This window comes from Phocoena sinus, chromosome 14 (genome assembly GCF_008692025.1).
Source record: "Phocoena sinus isolate mPhoSin1 chromosome 14, mPhoSin1.pri, whole genome shotgun sequence".
Classification (NCBI taxonomy): Eukaryota; Metazoa; Chordata; class Mammalia; order Artiodactyla; family Phocoenidae; genus Phocoena; species Phocoena sinus.
In genome coordinates, this window is record NC_045776.1 from 67,842,654 (window position 1) to 67,860,396 (window position 17,743).

The 17,743-nt window shown below is 40.5% G+C and overlaps 1 protein-coding gene across 8 annotated transcripts in view; it reads left to right on the forward strand.

Annotated features, from left to right (window-relative positions):
• CHEK2 (checkpoint kinase 2) overlaps positions 1-17,743 on the forward strand; it is a 40,404-nt gene that overhangs the window by 2,120 nt on the left and 20,541 nt on the right. For all 8 annotated transcript variants that reach the window (XR_004345493.1, XR_004345494.1, XR_004345495.1 and 5 more), the window contains exons 3-7: positions 156-483; positions 8,984-9,108; positions 9,227-9,374; positions 12,256-12,346; positions 14,977-15,085. Coding sequence is in view for 5 of the 8 variants with exons in the window: in XM_032603467.1 (XP_032459358.1) it covers positions 162-483; positions 8,984-9,108; positions 9,227-9,374; positions 12,256-12,346; positions 14,977-15,085 (795 nt within the window). In the remaining 3 variants the exon portion in view is untranslated. The remainder of the gene's footprint in view (positions 1-155; positions 484-8,983; positions 9,109-9,226; positions 9,375-12,255; positions 12,347-14,976; positions 15,086-17,743) is intronic.

Genomic DNA, 17,743 nt, shown 5'->3' on the forward strand with positions numbered 1-17,743 from the left:
GCCACCAGGGAATACCTAGAATTTTAATTTTTTCAGAGCATGCGTATCCTGGATCTTTTTTTTTTGGCTGTTGTAATATACCCATCCTTTACTCTTGACCTTTACAATGTCTTGTTCCTTGAAATTCACCTTACTGTTGGACACTTATTTTTGAGGTGGTGATGTCTCGGGAGACGGATGTGGAGTGTCATCAGCCCCATGGCAGTGCCTCCCCGCAGTCCCAAGGTGGCTTCTCGCAGTCCCACGGTCCCTCCTCACAGCCACACGGCTCGTCTTCACAGTCCCAGGGCACGTCCAGCTCCTCCACCAGCACGGTGCCCACGTCCAGCCAGTCCTCTCACTCCAGCTCGGGTACGCTGAGCTCCTTAGACACAGTGTCCACGCAGGAACTCTATTCTATTCCCGAGGACCAAGAACCCGAGGAGCCTGTCCCTGCCCCTTGGGCTCGATTATGGGCCCTTCAGGATGGATTCTCTAATCTCGGTAAGACCCTTTGTAATATTTTGTTCAGAAAAACAGTTTTAGAAAGTTGTTGCAACAGACAGCTCAAGACACTCCTGGAATGATTCTGGAGTTTGAAGGTGATGAAAGATGGAACCAAGGAAGCAGTTTTGGGTTGTGCACGGGCTCTTACTTGCTGTAGAGCCCCTTCATTTATACTTTCAACAAACATTAATTGGGCGTCTGCCATGTGTTGTCCATCTGAAGAGGGTTGTGGATCTTTTCCCTAGAAAAACGCTGATTCATGCAAGCTTGCAAACATTTGTCATCTAATCACAGAAACTTCACCACTTAACTCCTGCTGGTGGTGCAGCAGTTTAAGAGAATCAGTTTTACAGTTTCAGAATGGGGAAGGTTATTTGTTGACTCCCTGTTACTTATTTTTATCTCAAAATAGCCAACCTTGCTGTTTAAATATACTCATCCTCTCTGACACCTGGTTCCAACAGTAAGGCTTTGCTCTCGGTATGTTTTAAGTAGCATTTTTCCTCTGTTTTGAATTAAAATGACCTCTTCATTACAAAAAAAAAAAAAAAAAAAGAACTTGACATTAATGGAACAGAAAATAATAATGTAAAGAAATGAATGGCTAATGAACCATTTTGTATCTTGTCACTCACCCTTCCCTTTTATGTCACGTGCAACTTTGATGACTTGAAAAAAAACAGTAAAAAATGGAGAAATAATATAGCAATATTCATACATACAACTTTAAATTTAGAAGTAAGCATTTGAAGCTAATTTTTACTCATTTAAGCTATATATTTAAGCTAGGCTTAGGGCTGATGTGGGACACAGAAATGGTGAGTTAGGGTGAAGTTGGGTGTATCTCCTTTAAACTTAAGATTACGTACACAAAGAGCTTGTTAGGGAGACCAGCATAAAGTAATTGCTCAATAAAGAGAAGCTATAAGATTTTATTGTTATTATTTGTTATTGATTCACACCTATCTTTTCTTCTAAATAATTTACAGTTTTAGCTCTTATCGCTTTTGAGTTGATTTTTGTACATGATATGAGGTATTGTCCAAATTCATCCTTTGGCATGGGAATGTACAGCACTATTGTCCGAGCACTATTTCTTTCTTTTTTCTAAATTTATTTATTTTTGGCTGTGTTGGGTCTTTGTTGCTGCACGTGGGCTTTCTCTAGTTGTGGTGAGTGGTGGCTACTCTTCGTTGTGGTGCATGGGCTTCTCATCACCGTGGCTTCTCTTGTTGTGGAGCATTGGCTCTAGGCATGAGGGCTTCAGTAGTTGTAGCATGTGGGCTCTAGAGTGCGGTCTCAGTAGTTGTGGCTCGCAGGCTGTAGAGCGCAGGCTCAGTAGTTGTGGTGCACAGGCTTAGCTGCTCCGCGGCATATGGGATCTTCCCGGGCTAGGGTTCGAACCCGTGTCCCCTGCATTGGCAGGTGGATTCTTAACCATTGCGCCACCAGGGAAGCCCCCCGAGCACTATTTCTTGAAGAGACTACTCTTTCCCCCTTGAATGGTCTTGACACCCTCATTAAAGATCATTTGACCATAAATGTGGGGTTTAATTCTGGATTTTCAGTTCTGTTCCATGGATCTATGTGTCTGTCCTTATGCCAGAACCACAAAATCTTGATTACTGTACCTTTGTAGTAAATTTTGAAATCCAGAGTGAGTCCTGATTTGTTCTTCTTCAAGATTATTTTGACTACTATGGTTCTTTACTTTTCCATAGGAATTTTAAGATAAGCTTGTCACTTCCTGCAAAGAAGGCAGCTGGAATTAAATCTGTAGATCAATATGGGTAATATTCCCATCTTAACTGTATTAAGTCTTCCAATCTGTGAACATGGGGTAGCTTTCATTTATTTAGGTCTTCTTTAATTTCTTTCAACAGTGTTTTGTAGTTTTCAGGGTACAAGTCTTGCACTTTAAAAACTTTATTCCTTAGTATTTTTTAATGTTTACTTCTTTTCATTGTGATAAAATATATATAACATAAAATTTTGCCATTTTAACCATTAAGTATGCAGTCCATTGGCATTAGTACTTTCACAATGTTGTGCAACCATCACCATTATCTATTTCCAAAATTTTTTCCTCTGGTAATTTCTTTTCCCCCCTAGCTTTATTGAGACATATATAAGTGACATACATAACATTGTGTAAGTTTAAGGTGTACAGTTTGATACACTTATATATTGCAAAATGATCTCCACCATAGCCTTAGCTGACACCTCCTTCACATCACATAATTACCATTTGCTTTCTTCTAGTTTTACGGTTTCACTTCTTCTGTTTAAGTCCTTAATCGATTTCAAATTAATTTTTGTGAGTGGTGTAAGATAGGGGTCCAATTTCATTCTTCTGCATGTGGTTATTCCGTTTTCCCAGCACCATTTATTGAAGAGATTATCCTTTCCCCATTGAGTTCTTTTGGTAATTTCTAACCTATTTTCTCTGTCTTTGAATTTACCTATTCTAGATATTTCATTTAAGTGAAATCATAATATTTGTCCTTTTGTATCTGGCTTCTTTCATGTAGCATAATTTCAAAGTTCATTCATGTTGTATCATGTATCAGAACTTTGTTTCTTTTTATGTCTGAATAATATATCTGAATAATAATATTGTATAAATATATCACATTTTCTTTATCCCTTCTGTTGATGGACATTTGGACCTTTTGGCCATTTTGAAAAATGCTGCTATGAATATTTGTGACAAGTATCTGTTTGAGTCTCTGTTTTCAATTTTTTGGGGGGTATTTAGTGCCTAGGAGTGGAATTGCTGGATAAACATGTTTAAGTTTTTAAGAAACCACCAAACTGTTTTCCATAGCAGCTGCACTATTCCATATTCCCACTACTAATATATGAGGGTTCTAATTTCTCCACATTTCGCCACCACTTAATATCTGTCTTTTGATTTTCATCATCGTAGTAGGTGTGAAGTGGTATGTCATTGTGATTTTGTTTTACATTTCCCTGATGGCTCTAATGATGTTAAACGTCTTTTCATGTGCTTATTGGTCATTTTTATGTATTTGGAGAAATGTCTACTCATATCCTTTGCTCATTTTTATTTTACTTTTTAAAAAATCTTTATTGGAGTACAATTGCTTTACAGTGGTATGTTAGTTTCTGCTTTATAACAAAGTGAATCAGCTATACATAAACATATATCCCCATCTTTGCTCATTTTAAAATTGGATTGTTTGTCTTGAGTTGTAAGTGTCCTTTTTTATATGGTAGATATAAATCCCTTACTAGATATGTGTTTTGCAAATATTTTCCCCCATTCACTTCTTTTCACTTTCTTGATGATGTTCTTTGATTCACACACATTTAAAATTTTAATTATGTCCAATTTTTATATTTTTTCTTTCATTTCTTGTGCTTTGGGGTCATATCTAGACAGAATTGCTTAACCCAAGGTTACAAAGCCTTATCACTATTTTTTCTTCTTATAGTTTTAGTTCCTGCAATTAATCTTTGATTCTCTTTCAGTTGCTTTTTGCATATGGTGTGAGGTAAGTTCCAACTAGATTATTTTACATGTAGATATCCACTTGTCCTAGCACCATTTGAAAAGACTATTTTTTCCCCAATGAATTGTGTTGGCACCTTGTTGAAAATCAGTTGACTGTAAATGTGATTTATTTTCTGTCTCTTAATTTTTTTCCATTGATCTGTATGCCTAACCTTTCACTAGTACCACACTGTCTTTTTTTTTTTAGATGTTGGGGGTAGGAGTTAATTAATTAATTAATTAATTTTTGCTGTGCTGGGTCTTCGTTTCTATGCGAGGGCTTTCTCTAGTTGTGGCAAGCGGGGTCCACTCTTCATTGCAGTGTGCGGGCCTCTCACTATCGCGGCTTCTCTTGTTGCGGAGCACAAGCTCCAGATGCGCAGGTTCAGTAGTTGTGGCTCACGGGCCTAGTTGCTCCGCAGCATGTGGGATCCTCCCAGACCAGGGCTCAAACCCGTGTCCCCTGCATTAGCAGGCAGATTCTCAACCACTCCGCCATCAGGGAAGCCCCCACACTGTCTTGATTATGATAGCTTTGTAGTAAGTTTTTAAATTTTTATTTATTTATTTATTTTTGGCTGCATTGGGTCTTTGTTGCTGCGCGTGGGTTTTCTCTAGTTGCAGTGAGCGGGGGCTACTCTTCATTGCTACTCTTCATCGCGTGCTTCTCATTGTGGTAGCTTCTCTTGTTGCGGAGCACAGGCTCTAGGTACGTGGGCTTCAGTAACTGTGGCACATGGGCTCAGTAGTTGTGGCTCGTGGGCTCTAGAGTGCAGGCTCAGTAGTTGTGGCGCATGGGCTTAGTGCTTCACAGCATGTGGGATCTTCCTGGATCAGGGCTTGAACCTGTGTCCACTGCATTGGCAGGTGGATTCTTGACCACTGTGCCACCAGGGAAGTCCTGTAGTAAGTTTTGAAACTGCAAAATGTAAGTAAGCCCTTTGTACTTCATTTTCAAGATTGTTTTGCTATTCCGGGTCCTTGCTTTTTTTATAGGAATTTTAGTTTGAGCTTGTTAATTTCTGCAAAGAAGGCAGCTGGGATTTTGATAGGAATTTTGTATAGTATGGGAGTTTTGCCATCTTAACAACATTAAGTCTTCCAATCCATGCACATTTACATAGGTCTTTCAAATTTTTTCCAACAATGTTTTGTAGCTTTTAGAGTATAAGATTCGCGCTTCTTTTTTTAAATTTATTCCCAAGTATTTTATTCTTTTTATGCTATTGTAAATGGAATTATTTTCTTAATTTCATTTTAGGTTGTCCATTGCTAGTGTGTAGAAATACAAGTGGTCTTTGAATGTTGATCTTGTATCCTGTAATGTTGCTGAACTTGTTTGTTTGGGCTAATCTTTTTTAGTGGGTTCCTTAGGATTTTCTACATATAAGATTATGTCATTTGTGAATAGGATTAGATAGATCTGCTTCTTCCTTTCCAATATGGATGCCTTGGCTTTTCATCTCCCTCTCCCTCCCTCTGTTAACTGTCCTGGCTTGAACCTCTTACATGGAATAGAAGTGTTTTTTTTTGTTTTGTTTTGTTTTTTTTTGTGGTACGCGGGCCTCTCACTGTTGTGGCCTCTCCCATTGCGGAGCACAGGCTCTGGACGCGCAGGCTCAGCGGCCATGGCTCATGGGCCCAGCCGCTCCGCGGCATGTGGGATCTTCCCAGACTGGGGCACGAACCCGTGTCCCCTGCATCGGCAGGCGGACTCTCAATCACTGCGCCACCAGGGAAGCCCCAGAATAGAAGTTTTAAGAGCAGACATCCTTGTCTTCTTTGTGATGTTCCTCTCCCCTGTCACCATCTCAACTGTGCCCCATTCTTCACTACTTGGAGAAGGGGCCCATCTTCTTGGGGTTCTTACTCCTAACTGCCTCACTGAGAGTTTTGGTCCCTTTGCCTCCTGCCTTGCTGTCCCTGCCCTCCTCCACACATCTTTCCTGAGGGCTCCTCTAATGAGCCAAGGTCAGAGCAGGCTCTTCCATGGGCAGCCTCCCCTTCCACTCTCTGTCCATCATCCCTGGACTGTTGGTGTCCTGATAAAATCTCCATGCCTTTCCTTCTCAACTGTCCCAGAAGCTCCTGGTTTCTAGTAGAAATACCACGGTTCATTTATACCTTTCCCTGTTAATAGGTGCTTATGTTGTTGCCAGTGTTTATTCCTGCAAGCAAGACTGCAATGAATGTCCTTGTCTCCTCGGTCATTTGGACAAATGTCTCTCTAGGGTAGAGCCTGTGTTGAGTTGCTGGATCATAGAATGGGCATGGCTTTACCTGGTAATGGGTACTGCCATGTTGCCTTCCAAAGGGCTGTTCAATCTATCCTTCCTGTCTTGCCTCATGAAGCCTTTTTGATAGTCCCAGGCAGAGTTGCCACAGCCTTGCATCTGTGCTTTCCCTCGAGAGTCTACCTGCTGTATTGTTGTTGCTTCCCTGTTTGTCTCCCAACTAGACTGCAAACTCTTTAAGCAATTAATTTAACTTTTTGAAGAGGTTATATTTGCATTAGGTGCAAAATTGAAAACAGGTGCAAGGCCTTCATCCAATTTCTGTCTTTCCCCCAACTACCTCCCAGGATTGCTGATTTCTTGTGTAGCCTTCCAGAAATATTTGGTGCACATATAAGCAACTAAGTATCTATGTGTTCTTTTCCCCCCTTTATTATTTATACCAACTGTAATTTACAACACACTGGTTGTAACCTGTTGTTTATATTTAACAATGTATCTTAGACATTCTTCTATCAGAATGTAAAGATCCCCATTTCTTTTGTAGATATATAAATTTATTGAACTAGCCCTTTACTAATGGACATTAAAGTTGTTGCTATAAGAGTAATGCTATAGGTCTCCCCTGGTGGCACAGTGGTTAAGAATCTGCCTGCCAGTGCAGGGGACATGGGTTCAATCCCTGGTCCGGGAAGATCCCACATGCTGCGGAGCAACTAAGCCTGTGCTCTAGAGCCCAGGAGCCACAACTACTGAAGCCCGCACGCCTAGAGCCCATACTCCGCAACAAGAGAAGCCAACACAATGGGAAGCCCACACACCGCAACGAAGAGTAGCCCCCGCTCGCCGCAACTAGAGAAAGCCCGTTCGCAGCAATGAAGACCCAATGCAGCCAAAAATAAATAAATAGATAAATTTATTTAAAAAAAGGAATAATGCTATAGTGAATAACCTTGTACATATGTCCTTATGTCCTTTCGTAGTACATATGATTCTGTCTGTAGGATAAATTCCTAGAAGTGGGATTTCTGGACCAATGGGTGTGTGCACATATAACTAAGGAATTGAGGTGAAATTCACATAACATAAAATTAACCATTTAAAAAACTTATTTATTTATTTATGGCTGCATTGGGTCTTTGTTGCTGTGTGTGGGCTTTCTCTAGTTGCGACGAGTGGGGACTACTTTTTGCTGCAGTGCGTGGGCTTCTCATTGCAGTGGCGTCTCTTGTTGCAGAGCACAGGCTCTAGGCGCGCAGGCTTCAGTAGTTGTGACACGCAGGCTCAGTAGTTGTGGCTTGTGGGCTCTAGAGCACAGGCTCAGTAGTTATGGTGCATGGGCTTGGTTGCTCCATGGCATGTGGGATCTTCCCAGACCAGGGATCGAACCCATGTCCCCTGCATTGGCGGGCAGATTCCTAACCATTGCACCACCAGGGAAGTCCCTAAAATTAACGATTTTAATGTGAACAGTTCAGTGACCTTTAGTACATTCACAACATTGTGCAACCACCACTTCTGTCCAGTTCTGAAATATTTCCTTTACTCCAAAGTGAAACCCTATATCCATTAAGCAGTTACTCCCCATCCCTTCCTCCTCTGCCCCTGGCAACCACCAATCTGCATTTCATATCTATGGATTTAACTATTCTGGATATTTCATATAAATACAGTCATACAGTCTGTGGCATTTTGTGTCTGGCTTCTTTCACTTAGCATAATGTTTTCAAGGTTCTTCCATGTTATAGATGTATGAGTTTTAGCTTTAGCATTTATTCCTTTTTATGGGTGAAGAATAGTCCATTGTATGTAAATATCACAATTTGTGATATCACAATTTGTTTATCCATTCATCCATTGTAGGACATTTGGTTTGTTTCCATCAACTTTACAGATATTAGGGAAATAGTCCTTTGATTGTGGCATGAGTTGGTAATATTTTCCCTAGTCTGTCTTTCCGTGAACATTTTGCTTGCCTACCATATGCATTGTCCTAGGTGCTGGAGCTGTATTCGTAAACAAGAGACTCAAGGCTGCCCTTCTGGAATTTGTTCTAATAGGGGGATGCCCGGAGACAATATACAAATAATCAAGATAATTTTCAGTTATAGAGGGAAGCAGAACAGGCTCTTGTGATTATGGTGAGTGGGTGGTGAGCTGGAAGTGTGCTTATACAGAAAGCTGAGTGGAAGATGATAATTTGCAGACACAAAAGGCAAGATGGCCATTCAAATCACTGGGAATGAAGAATTCAAAGGCCCCAAGGGAGGTTGAACCCAGCATATTTGGGGCAGTGGAAGGAGGCCAGTGGAGCTGAGTGTAGTGATCAAGGGGAAAGGTACAAGGTGAAGTTGGGAGGGGGGCAGGGGCCAGATCCTGAGCATCTAGCCTGCCATGCGGAGTGTAGATTTCATACTAAGTATGATGGGAAGCCTCAGGAGAGTAATAAGTAGGAAGTTATTATTATATCATAAGTATTTTTCCAAGTCATTAAAAATTATTTGAGAATTTTAATGACTGCTTACATTTCATGGCTATGTATAAACCATAATTTGTTAAACTTGTTGGAAATATTTGGTTTTTTTCTCCCCACTGATTTTGAATCTTATAAAATCTTGATGGACAAATCTATAATTTTGATTGCCTTCTTAGGCTATTTTCCTACAAGCAGATTTTATGAACAGTTTTTAAAGGTGTTTGATACATGAAATTCAACAGCCCTCTGGGGTGTGCTTTTGTGTTACAGAGTGTTTTAATGACAGCTACTGGTTTGGGAGAGATAGAAACTGTGAATACTGCTTTGATGAACCCCTGCTGAAAAGAACCGATAAATACCGGACTTACAGCAAGAAGCACTTTCGGATCTTCAGAGTAGGTGGCAAATATTCATACATTTGGGAGAACTGGTCATCTAGACATCGCTCTTAGTTGTCTCCCCACTGAAACACTCCACCAGTAAAACTTTGAAATAAAATGTTTTCTGTCTTAGGAAATGGGTCCTAAAAACTCTTACATCGCCTACATAGAAGATCACAGTGGGAATGGAACCTTTGTAAATAGAGATCTTGTAGGGAAAGGAAGACGCCTTCCTTTGAATAACAATTCTGAAATTGCACTTTCAGTATGGAGTAATAAAGGTAATATTATTATCTTCTGGTTACTGGAATTTTTTCTTCCTGTATAAAAGGAAAAATGACATTGTGTCCTTTGCAGAGTATGGTTAGGTACATAAAGTAAGTAGGTTAGTATTCAAGATTCACCTCAATCCTAGTTGCATTTTTTTTTTTTTTTCTCCAGTACGCGGGCTTCTCACTGCTGTGGCCTCTCCCGTTGCGGAGCACAGTCTCCAGATGTGCAGGCTTTGGACGCGCAGGCTCAGCAGCCATGGCTCACGGGCCCAGTCACTCCACGGCATGTGGGATCTTCCCGGACTAGGGCATGAACCTGTGTCCCCTGCATCGGCAGGCGGACTCTCAACCACTGCGCCACCAGGGAAGCCCCCAGTTGCATTTTTTTAACAATCAAAAGTTCTATCAAGACAGATTTTCTAAGGTTTAATTGGTTTGATTAGTTTTATTTAAAGCCATATGCTTTAAATTATCATTTTGCTTAGTTATCATTCATTAATTGATTCACTTTTATCACATCTGTCTTAGCTATCTATGAGTTGTTATTTTAGGCCATTAGTTCATCCCTTCCCCCTCTTTTTCTCTTCCTTCCTTATTCTTCCCTTTCTTTATTCCTTTCGGTCATTAATTTCTGCATATATTTATTGAACTATTATATATAACCCGGCATTAGGCTGTGGGTTTTTCTGTAACAATCTCAATTTAGACCTTCCACCTTCTTAAATATGACGTGGTTATCCTTTGAAAGTGGAGATGTTTATCATCATTATCGGGTAGTATTTTATAAGCATTTATTCTAAAACTTCATGAATATCACATCTAAAATGAACAGTTGTCATTCGGTGTGAATAAAAACAACCTACAGAATTAAATGTAGCTCTCAGTGATTTTGAAATCTTGGACACGAGGAATACTCTCATTTCTTTAATTTGAAAAAAAAACTCACAGAACTTTCCAAAACTGAGAGTTGAGCGGCTTGGAATGGTATGTGTTTGTGTGGATAACACCTTAAAAATATAGATTCCCAGAGGCACTGTCCCATAAATCCTGATCCACTAGTTCCAGGGATTTAAAAAATCCTGCCCAGGTGATTCTCATGCAGCCAGTCTTCAGACTGGCATCTCAGAATTATGGCTATTCTGGACATCCTGTAGTACATTTTATGATTGCCTTAGTTTCTCCTGTTTTCTAACTTTTACTTCCTGTCTGATAATTATAGTCAGGGCAGCTGCACAGGCTTTTGTTGTTTGTGAGCACCTGGTTGAGGTGGGCAACTGGTTGCTGAAATGTGGCCTGTCCTCTACTTGACAAGTGGTGTGCCATCTTTTTCTAATTGTTCTATCTGAAGGGCACCTTTTCTTATTTGAACAAAAGTGTTCTGTGACCTGAAGCTGGCCGTGATGGAAATCGATCAAACTGGTACTCTGGGGCTTCCCTGGTGGTGCAGTGGTTGAGAGTCCGCCTGCCGATGCAGGGGACATGGGTTCGTGCCCTGGTCCGGGAAGATCCCACATGCCGTGGAGCGGCTGGGCCCGTGAGCCACGGCCGCTGAGCCTGCGTGTCCGGAGCCTGTGCTCCACAACGGGAGAGGCCACAACAGTGAGAGGCCTGTGTACCACAAAAACAAAACAAAACAAAACTGGTACTCTGCAGACTGATTCAGCCTATTGACATTCTTTTAGGCCTTTGCTGATGTTTGTGCTTTAATATGAAAATCCAGTTTTCTTTGAAAAGATGGAATATCTGGCCATACTTGAGCATATTATCCCTAATTTGAGGATTTGCAGGTGCTAAGTAGAGGCTTCCTCCTTTAGATGGATGATGTTTTCCTGTTCAAGTCTCCACTGCTCCATATCTTACACTCACTCCAGCCTTACCTGTGTGTATGACCTTCCTGGCTTGTGTAGGCAACTGAGTTTACAGCCCCTGAAGTAGACCTCGACACTTGGGAAAATACATCTCCAGAGCCCCTCAAATTCCCTGATTCTCAGGTGTCACTGTAACATCTAGGTTCATCAGTATCAGTAAGCAGGGAGGAATGGTTGTATCCTAGGTAGCCAGTAGGTCTCATTCATTAGGCAGCTGTCTGCCTTCTGGGGACCAGCCTGGATTGAAGCATGTTGAGCTGGTTCAGATTTATGCCAGAGACTGGATCTCTAGGTTACTCCAGGGAGGTCAAGACCCATCACCTGAAATCTGAGAAACTCAAGGGTCTTAACAAATTTCACTCTTTCCAGATATTATAGGCAGTTGAAAATTTACCACTTTGTAGAACTGGAATGTTTGATAACTGATTGCAGGTTTGGCCCAATGGATGGTTAAATTATGAAATGAGCAGTTTTTTGGTTTTCTTTTTCTGAGTTACAGGCCGAATAATGAAGAAATAAAGGGGATTTTTTTGGAAAGTTATTTAGTTAATTTTACAAGTAAGTTCAAGGTGGCTTGCACTATAAAATACCAGCTAGGTAAAGGTAGAAATGATTGAGAGAAGATAATACTAGTATGTGACCTCTGGCCTGATTCTTTTGGGATATTTACTTGCCTAGAACATATTTTCTAGATTCAAACTAATTGCCTTTTGCTTCTGGGCCTGTGCAGTTGATAACTGTTCTGAGGTCAAAGAATAAGAATAGCATTTATGTGTGAGTTTCCTGCATTATAGTGAGAATGATGCTGTGTGTTTCCATTGTGGAATGAAGCTTGTCTGTTATCATTTTTCAAGGGTTTCACGACATGCATTAGCCTAGCTAAATGATTTCTTTGGGGTTAGATATTAAATGGAATTAAGAATGATTGTCTTATATTCCATATGTTTACTAAGTTATAGGACCATTTATCTTTTCTTTATCAAATGGATTAATGAGACCTATTTCTGCCATTTTTTCCTTAGTTTTTGTATTTTTTGATCTGACTGTAGATGATCAGTCAGTTTATCCCAAGGAATTAAGAGACGAATACATCATGTCCAAAACTCTTGGAAGGTAATTTTTTTTTCTTATGGAACTTGCACTTAATTTCTTTCTAAAGTTTTGTCATTGGTTAGTTTTTTGTTCCTGGTTTTATGGCATTCATTATGTATTCATAACATTTGTAGGGTATTTATTTGTGATAGATATGTTATTGACTTATAATGATCAGTTGAGTAGTTTTTCTTTATAAATTTTATTGGTGATAACTTTTTAAAAGCAGTTTTATTGAGATATAACTTGCATACCATACAATTCACCCATTAAAAAATATACAGTTCAGTGGTTTTTAGTATATTCACAGAGCTGTGAAGCCTTTACCACAATCAGTTTTAGAACATTTTCATTACCTTCCATAAAGAAACATTTACTGCATTTCTTTTTTTTTTTTTTTTTAATTTTATCTTATCTTTGTCTGCGTTGGGTCTTTGTTGCTGCACGCGGGCTTTCTCTAGTTGTGGCAAGGGGGTGCTGCTCTTCATTGCGGTTTGTGGGCTTCTCATTGAGGTGGCTTCTCTTATTGAGGAGCACGGGCTCTAGGTGTGAGGGCTTCAGTAGTTGTGGCATGTGGGCTCAGTAGTTGTGGCTCACGGGCTCTAGAACGCAGGCTCAGTAGTTGTGGCGCATGGGCTTAGTTGCTCTGCAGCATGTGGGATCTTCCCAGACCAGGACTCCAATCCATGTCCCCTGCATTGGCAGGCGGATTCTTAACCACTGCACCACCAGGGACGTCCCAGCAGTGGTTTCTTAAACGGCACCAAAAGCGCAAGCAACAAAAGAAAAAAATAGAAAAATTAGACTTCTTCAAATTTTAAAACTTCTGCCTCAAAAGACACTATGAAGAGAGTGAAGCACAAGCCATAAAATGAGAGAAAATACTGCAAATGATATATCTGATAAGAATCTAGTATTTAGAATAAAGAACTTTTACAACTCAACAACAAAAAGATAACCCAATTTAAAAATGGGCAAAGGACATTTCTCCAAAGAAGATACAGAAATGGCCAAAAACCACTTGAGAAGATACTCAGCATCATTAGTCATTAGGGAAGTGCAAATCAAAACCACAATGAGATGCTGCTTCACACCCATTAGGATGGCCATAATAAAGAGATGGAAAGTGACATGTGTTTGTGAGAATGCGGAGAAATTGGCACCCTTATGCACTGCTGTTGGGAATGTAAAATGGTGCAGCCACTGTGGGAAATAGTTTGATGTTTTCTCAAAAAGTTAAACAGAATTACCATATGACGCAGTAATTCCCCTTGTTAGGTATATACCCCCCAGATTGAAAACAGATGTTTAACAAAAACTTGTGCACGAACAGTTCACTGCAGCTCTATTCACAGTAGCGAAAAGGTGGGAACAACCTAAGTGTCCATCAACAAAAGAATGGATACACAAAATGTGATATATCCATAAAATGGGCTATTATTTAGCTATAAAAAGGAATGGAATACTGATACATGCTACAGCATGGGTGAACCTTCAAAACATTCCAAGTGAAAGAAGTCAGACACAAAAGACCACATAGTGTATGATTCCACTGATGCGAGATATTCTGAGCAGGCAAATCCATAGAGAGAGAAAGCAGATTAGAGGTTGCCAGGGGCTGCGGGCAGGGAAAAAGGAGAGTGAACACTTAATGGGTTTGGGGTTTCCATTTGTGCTGATGAAAAATTTCCGGAACTAGATAGAGGTGATGCTGCACAGCATTGTGGATGTACTTAATGCCACTGAATTGTACACTTTAAAATGATTATAATGGCATGTAAAGCAACTATACACCAATAAAAAAAAAAAGAATCTTTAAGATAAAGCAAAAAAAAACCCCCACAAAACAAAAAAAATAAAACGCGATTTTTGTTCATGTTAATAGGATTGACAAAAAAGAATGATTACAATGGCAAATTTTGTTATGTATATACACAATACATAGTAAAAAAGATGTCTTGGCCACCCCGTCACCCCATCCCCCAACCCACAGTGGTTAGAAAAGTCTACTTGCGGCAGGTAATGGGTGACTGATGCTTGATTAACTGTACTGGGTGTCATCCTGGGTAGCAGTCCTCCTCCATTTTAGCATCCCAATTAATTGTAAATCTTCAAGAGCTTGCTGCAAGCAGATTCATGGTGCACTTTTGGTTTCTTATGTATTGTGATTTTATTTTGGGTGCAATTCATGGCATCAACTGCTTACGTACTTCCTTTGAAGACAGAGGATAAGAAAGAAGAGAAATGGATCAGTGAAAGTAATTCATTTGCAGTTGCTGTTTACTATTACTTGTTTCAGGCACTCATTTTTAACTTGGACTTGGTTGTATTTGGTCTTTCTCTGGCCCCTGGGATAAATCATTTCTCTCTGATTTGTTCTTAGTGTGTTTCTGAGAGTTTCACAGTCTGGGGTGACAGCAAGACCTAAGTCTATATGACTCAGCTCAAAAAGTGGCATTTGGAGCTGACTCAGTGCTGCTGGATGGTCCCTATTCACTTATGCCTTTGACATTTTACACTGGTGAGGTTTCTGAAAACAGAGACAATGGGCTGTTTTTAACTTGAAATGGTTGAGGCCAGTTCAGGAGTGGTGGGTCTCAGGATTAAAAACATTTTGACAGTCACGTCACTTGCTGTGTTTTTCCCTGTAGTGGCGCCTGTGGTGAGGTGAAGCTAGCTTTCGAGAGGAAGACGTGTAAGAAAGTAGCCATAAAGATCATCAGCAAAAGGAAGTTTGCTATTGGCTCCGAGAGAGAGGCAGTAAGTACCCTTGTTTGTGGCCGTTTGGTCATTCTTAACACTTCTTACCTTCCCCAAATAATTTTAGAGTGGTGATTTTCAATGTCAGGAAGGATTTATTGCTCAGAATTTTTATCAAAGAACATTGAAAATTTTTGAGTATATTCAACTAATCTAAACACTTACTTATAGATAATTTGGTTCCAAAAATATTTGGTTATACATTATAATACACATAGCAGGAACTTGTTTTTGCTTTTTTTCCCCCTTCCAAGTTGTTACAAGACTGTTTTTACAATAAATGAAAGGAAATTAGGAAGAAAAAAAAATCCAGCCATATCCCCACCACTGTAACCCCACAGCTGTTTTCAGTTTTCTCCTTCCTTCTAGTCTTAGTTCCTATGAATTTCTATTTCTAGATGGTTGAGATCATATTGTGTATACAATTTTGCTTTTTCACATAAACATTAATATATATACTTTTCCCTAATATATCCTTTTTGATGATCGAGTCTCTGTTTCACCAATTTATCATAATTTATTCAACCATTGATCTGGTTGATCAGTTAGATAAGTTAGGTCATTTAGGTAATTTCTAATTCTTTGCTCTTCCTGATAACGTGGCAATGAATACCTTCATGTTTATAGATTTTTAAAAATCTTAATTAAATTATTTTAATAGTCTCTTTATATGGTAACCATTTTATTACATTTTCTGTAATACACGCTTATGCGTTGCTGAAGTGGCCAAGTGTATTTGTCTTTCAACACATGACCCAACAAAGTAATGTAAAACATAGCCTCTAATCACGTTTTCCTTTGTGGCCAGCTGTTTCTGGCTATTATACTCTAACATTCTTTAAAGATCAATTTCTTTTTTTTTTTCTCCCTAGACAATGCCATTCTCACACAGCAAGAGGAATTTCCTTTCAGTGTTCACATTGTTATAGATCTTTCCCCTGTGATTCTGGATTTGTTTCCCATTTTGGGGGGAAGAAAATAACCTACCAGATTCTTAATGACTTGGAGCACAATTTTACTTCTTAATTTCATCTTTCAAATCCTATCGGACTCTTTAGACCTCTCCATCATCAGAGTACACCCGGATTTGGTAATAAGTTTACCGGCTTACAGGAAGAGGCACGTTTTTAAAATTAAACATCTGGGTTTCTTCGCTGAAGTCCATTTTACATAAATATGTAATTCTATATCCTCTTTGCTTGTGGAGGGTGTAGCCCGTGAGGTTGAGTAACTCGAGTCATCCTTTTGGAATTGTAACGGAGAGCAACTTCGCTACCCTGAAGCCTCCTCTCCTTAGAGTCTCAGTAAATATCTCAGCTTGCATTTGAAATTGGAACCTGGGTCTGCTCTATTATTAGAAATGTGACTTGACGTTTTCTTTACACATTTTAATTGAATACCTTCTTGTCTATGGTTTTTGTTTGTTGTATCATTTTTATGAATGTAAGCAATTCCTCAGTTGATGAGACAAGCAGAGCTTACCAGGTCAGTGTGAGAACAGTGGAAACACACTTTGTTTCTGGCTGTGGGAACTGCAGCAAGTGGCTTCCTTTCTCTGAGCCTCAGTTGTTCCATCTGTGAAACGGGGATACTTTTAGAACCCAGTTCACTTGGATCATGAGGCTTACGTGAGATGACCCTTTTAAATAAAGAGCTTGGCATAGAGCCTGGTCATTATTGAATGCTTACTATTTGCCAGGCATTTTGTAGGGTGATTTTAGGTGAGTTGTGTAATTCATCCACCTCTGCACCTTGATTTCTCTGTATGAATAGTGCTGACTTTGGAACTCAGGCAGCCTTTTTTTTTTTTTTTAATCAATTAATTAATTAATTTAGTTATGGCTATGTTGGGTCTTCGTTGCTGCGCGAGGGCTTTTTCTAGTTGTGGCGAGCAGGGGTTACTCCTCATTGTGGTGCGTGGGCTTCTCATTGCGGTGGCTTCTCCTGTTGAGGAGCATGGGCTCTAGGCAGGCAGGCTTCAGTAGTTGTGGCATGCAGGCTCAGTAGTTGTGGCTCGCGGGCTCTAGAACACAGGCTCAGTAGTTGTGGTGCATGGGCTTAGTTGCTCCGCGGCATGTGGGATCTTCCTGGACCAGGGCTCGAACCCATGTCCCCCGCATTGGCAGGTAGATTCTTTTTTTTTTTTGCGGTTCACGGGCCTCTCACTGTTGTGGCCTCTCCCATTGCGGAGCACAGGCTCCGGACGCGCAGGCTCAGCGGCCATGGCTCACAGGCCCAGCCGCTCTGCGGCATGTGGAATCTTCCTGGACCGGGGCACAAACCCGTGTCCCCTGCCTCGGCAGGCAGACTCTCAACCACTGCGCCACCAGGGAAGCCCTCTTTTTTTTTTTAAATAAATTTATTTATTTATTTGTTTTTATTTTTGGCTGTATTGGGCTTTTGTTGCTTGCGTGGGCTTTCTCTAGTTGTGGTGAGTGGGAGCTATGTTCGTTGCGGTGCGCGGGCTTCTCATTGTGGTGGCTTCTCTTGTTGCAGAGCACGGGCTCTAGGTGCGAGGACTTCAGTAGTTGTGGCTCTCGGGCTCCAGGGCGCAGGTTCAGTAGTTGTGGCGCACAGGCTTAGTTGCTCCGCGGCATGTGGGATCTTCCTGGACCAGGGCTTGAAGCCGTGTCCCCTGCATTGGCAGGTGGACTCTTA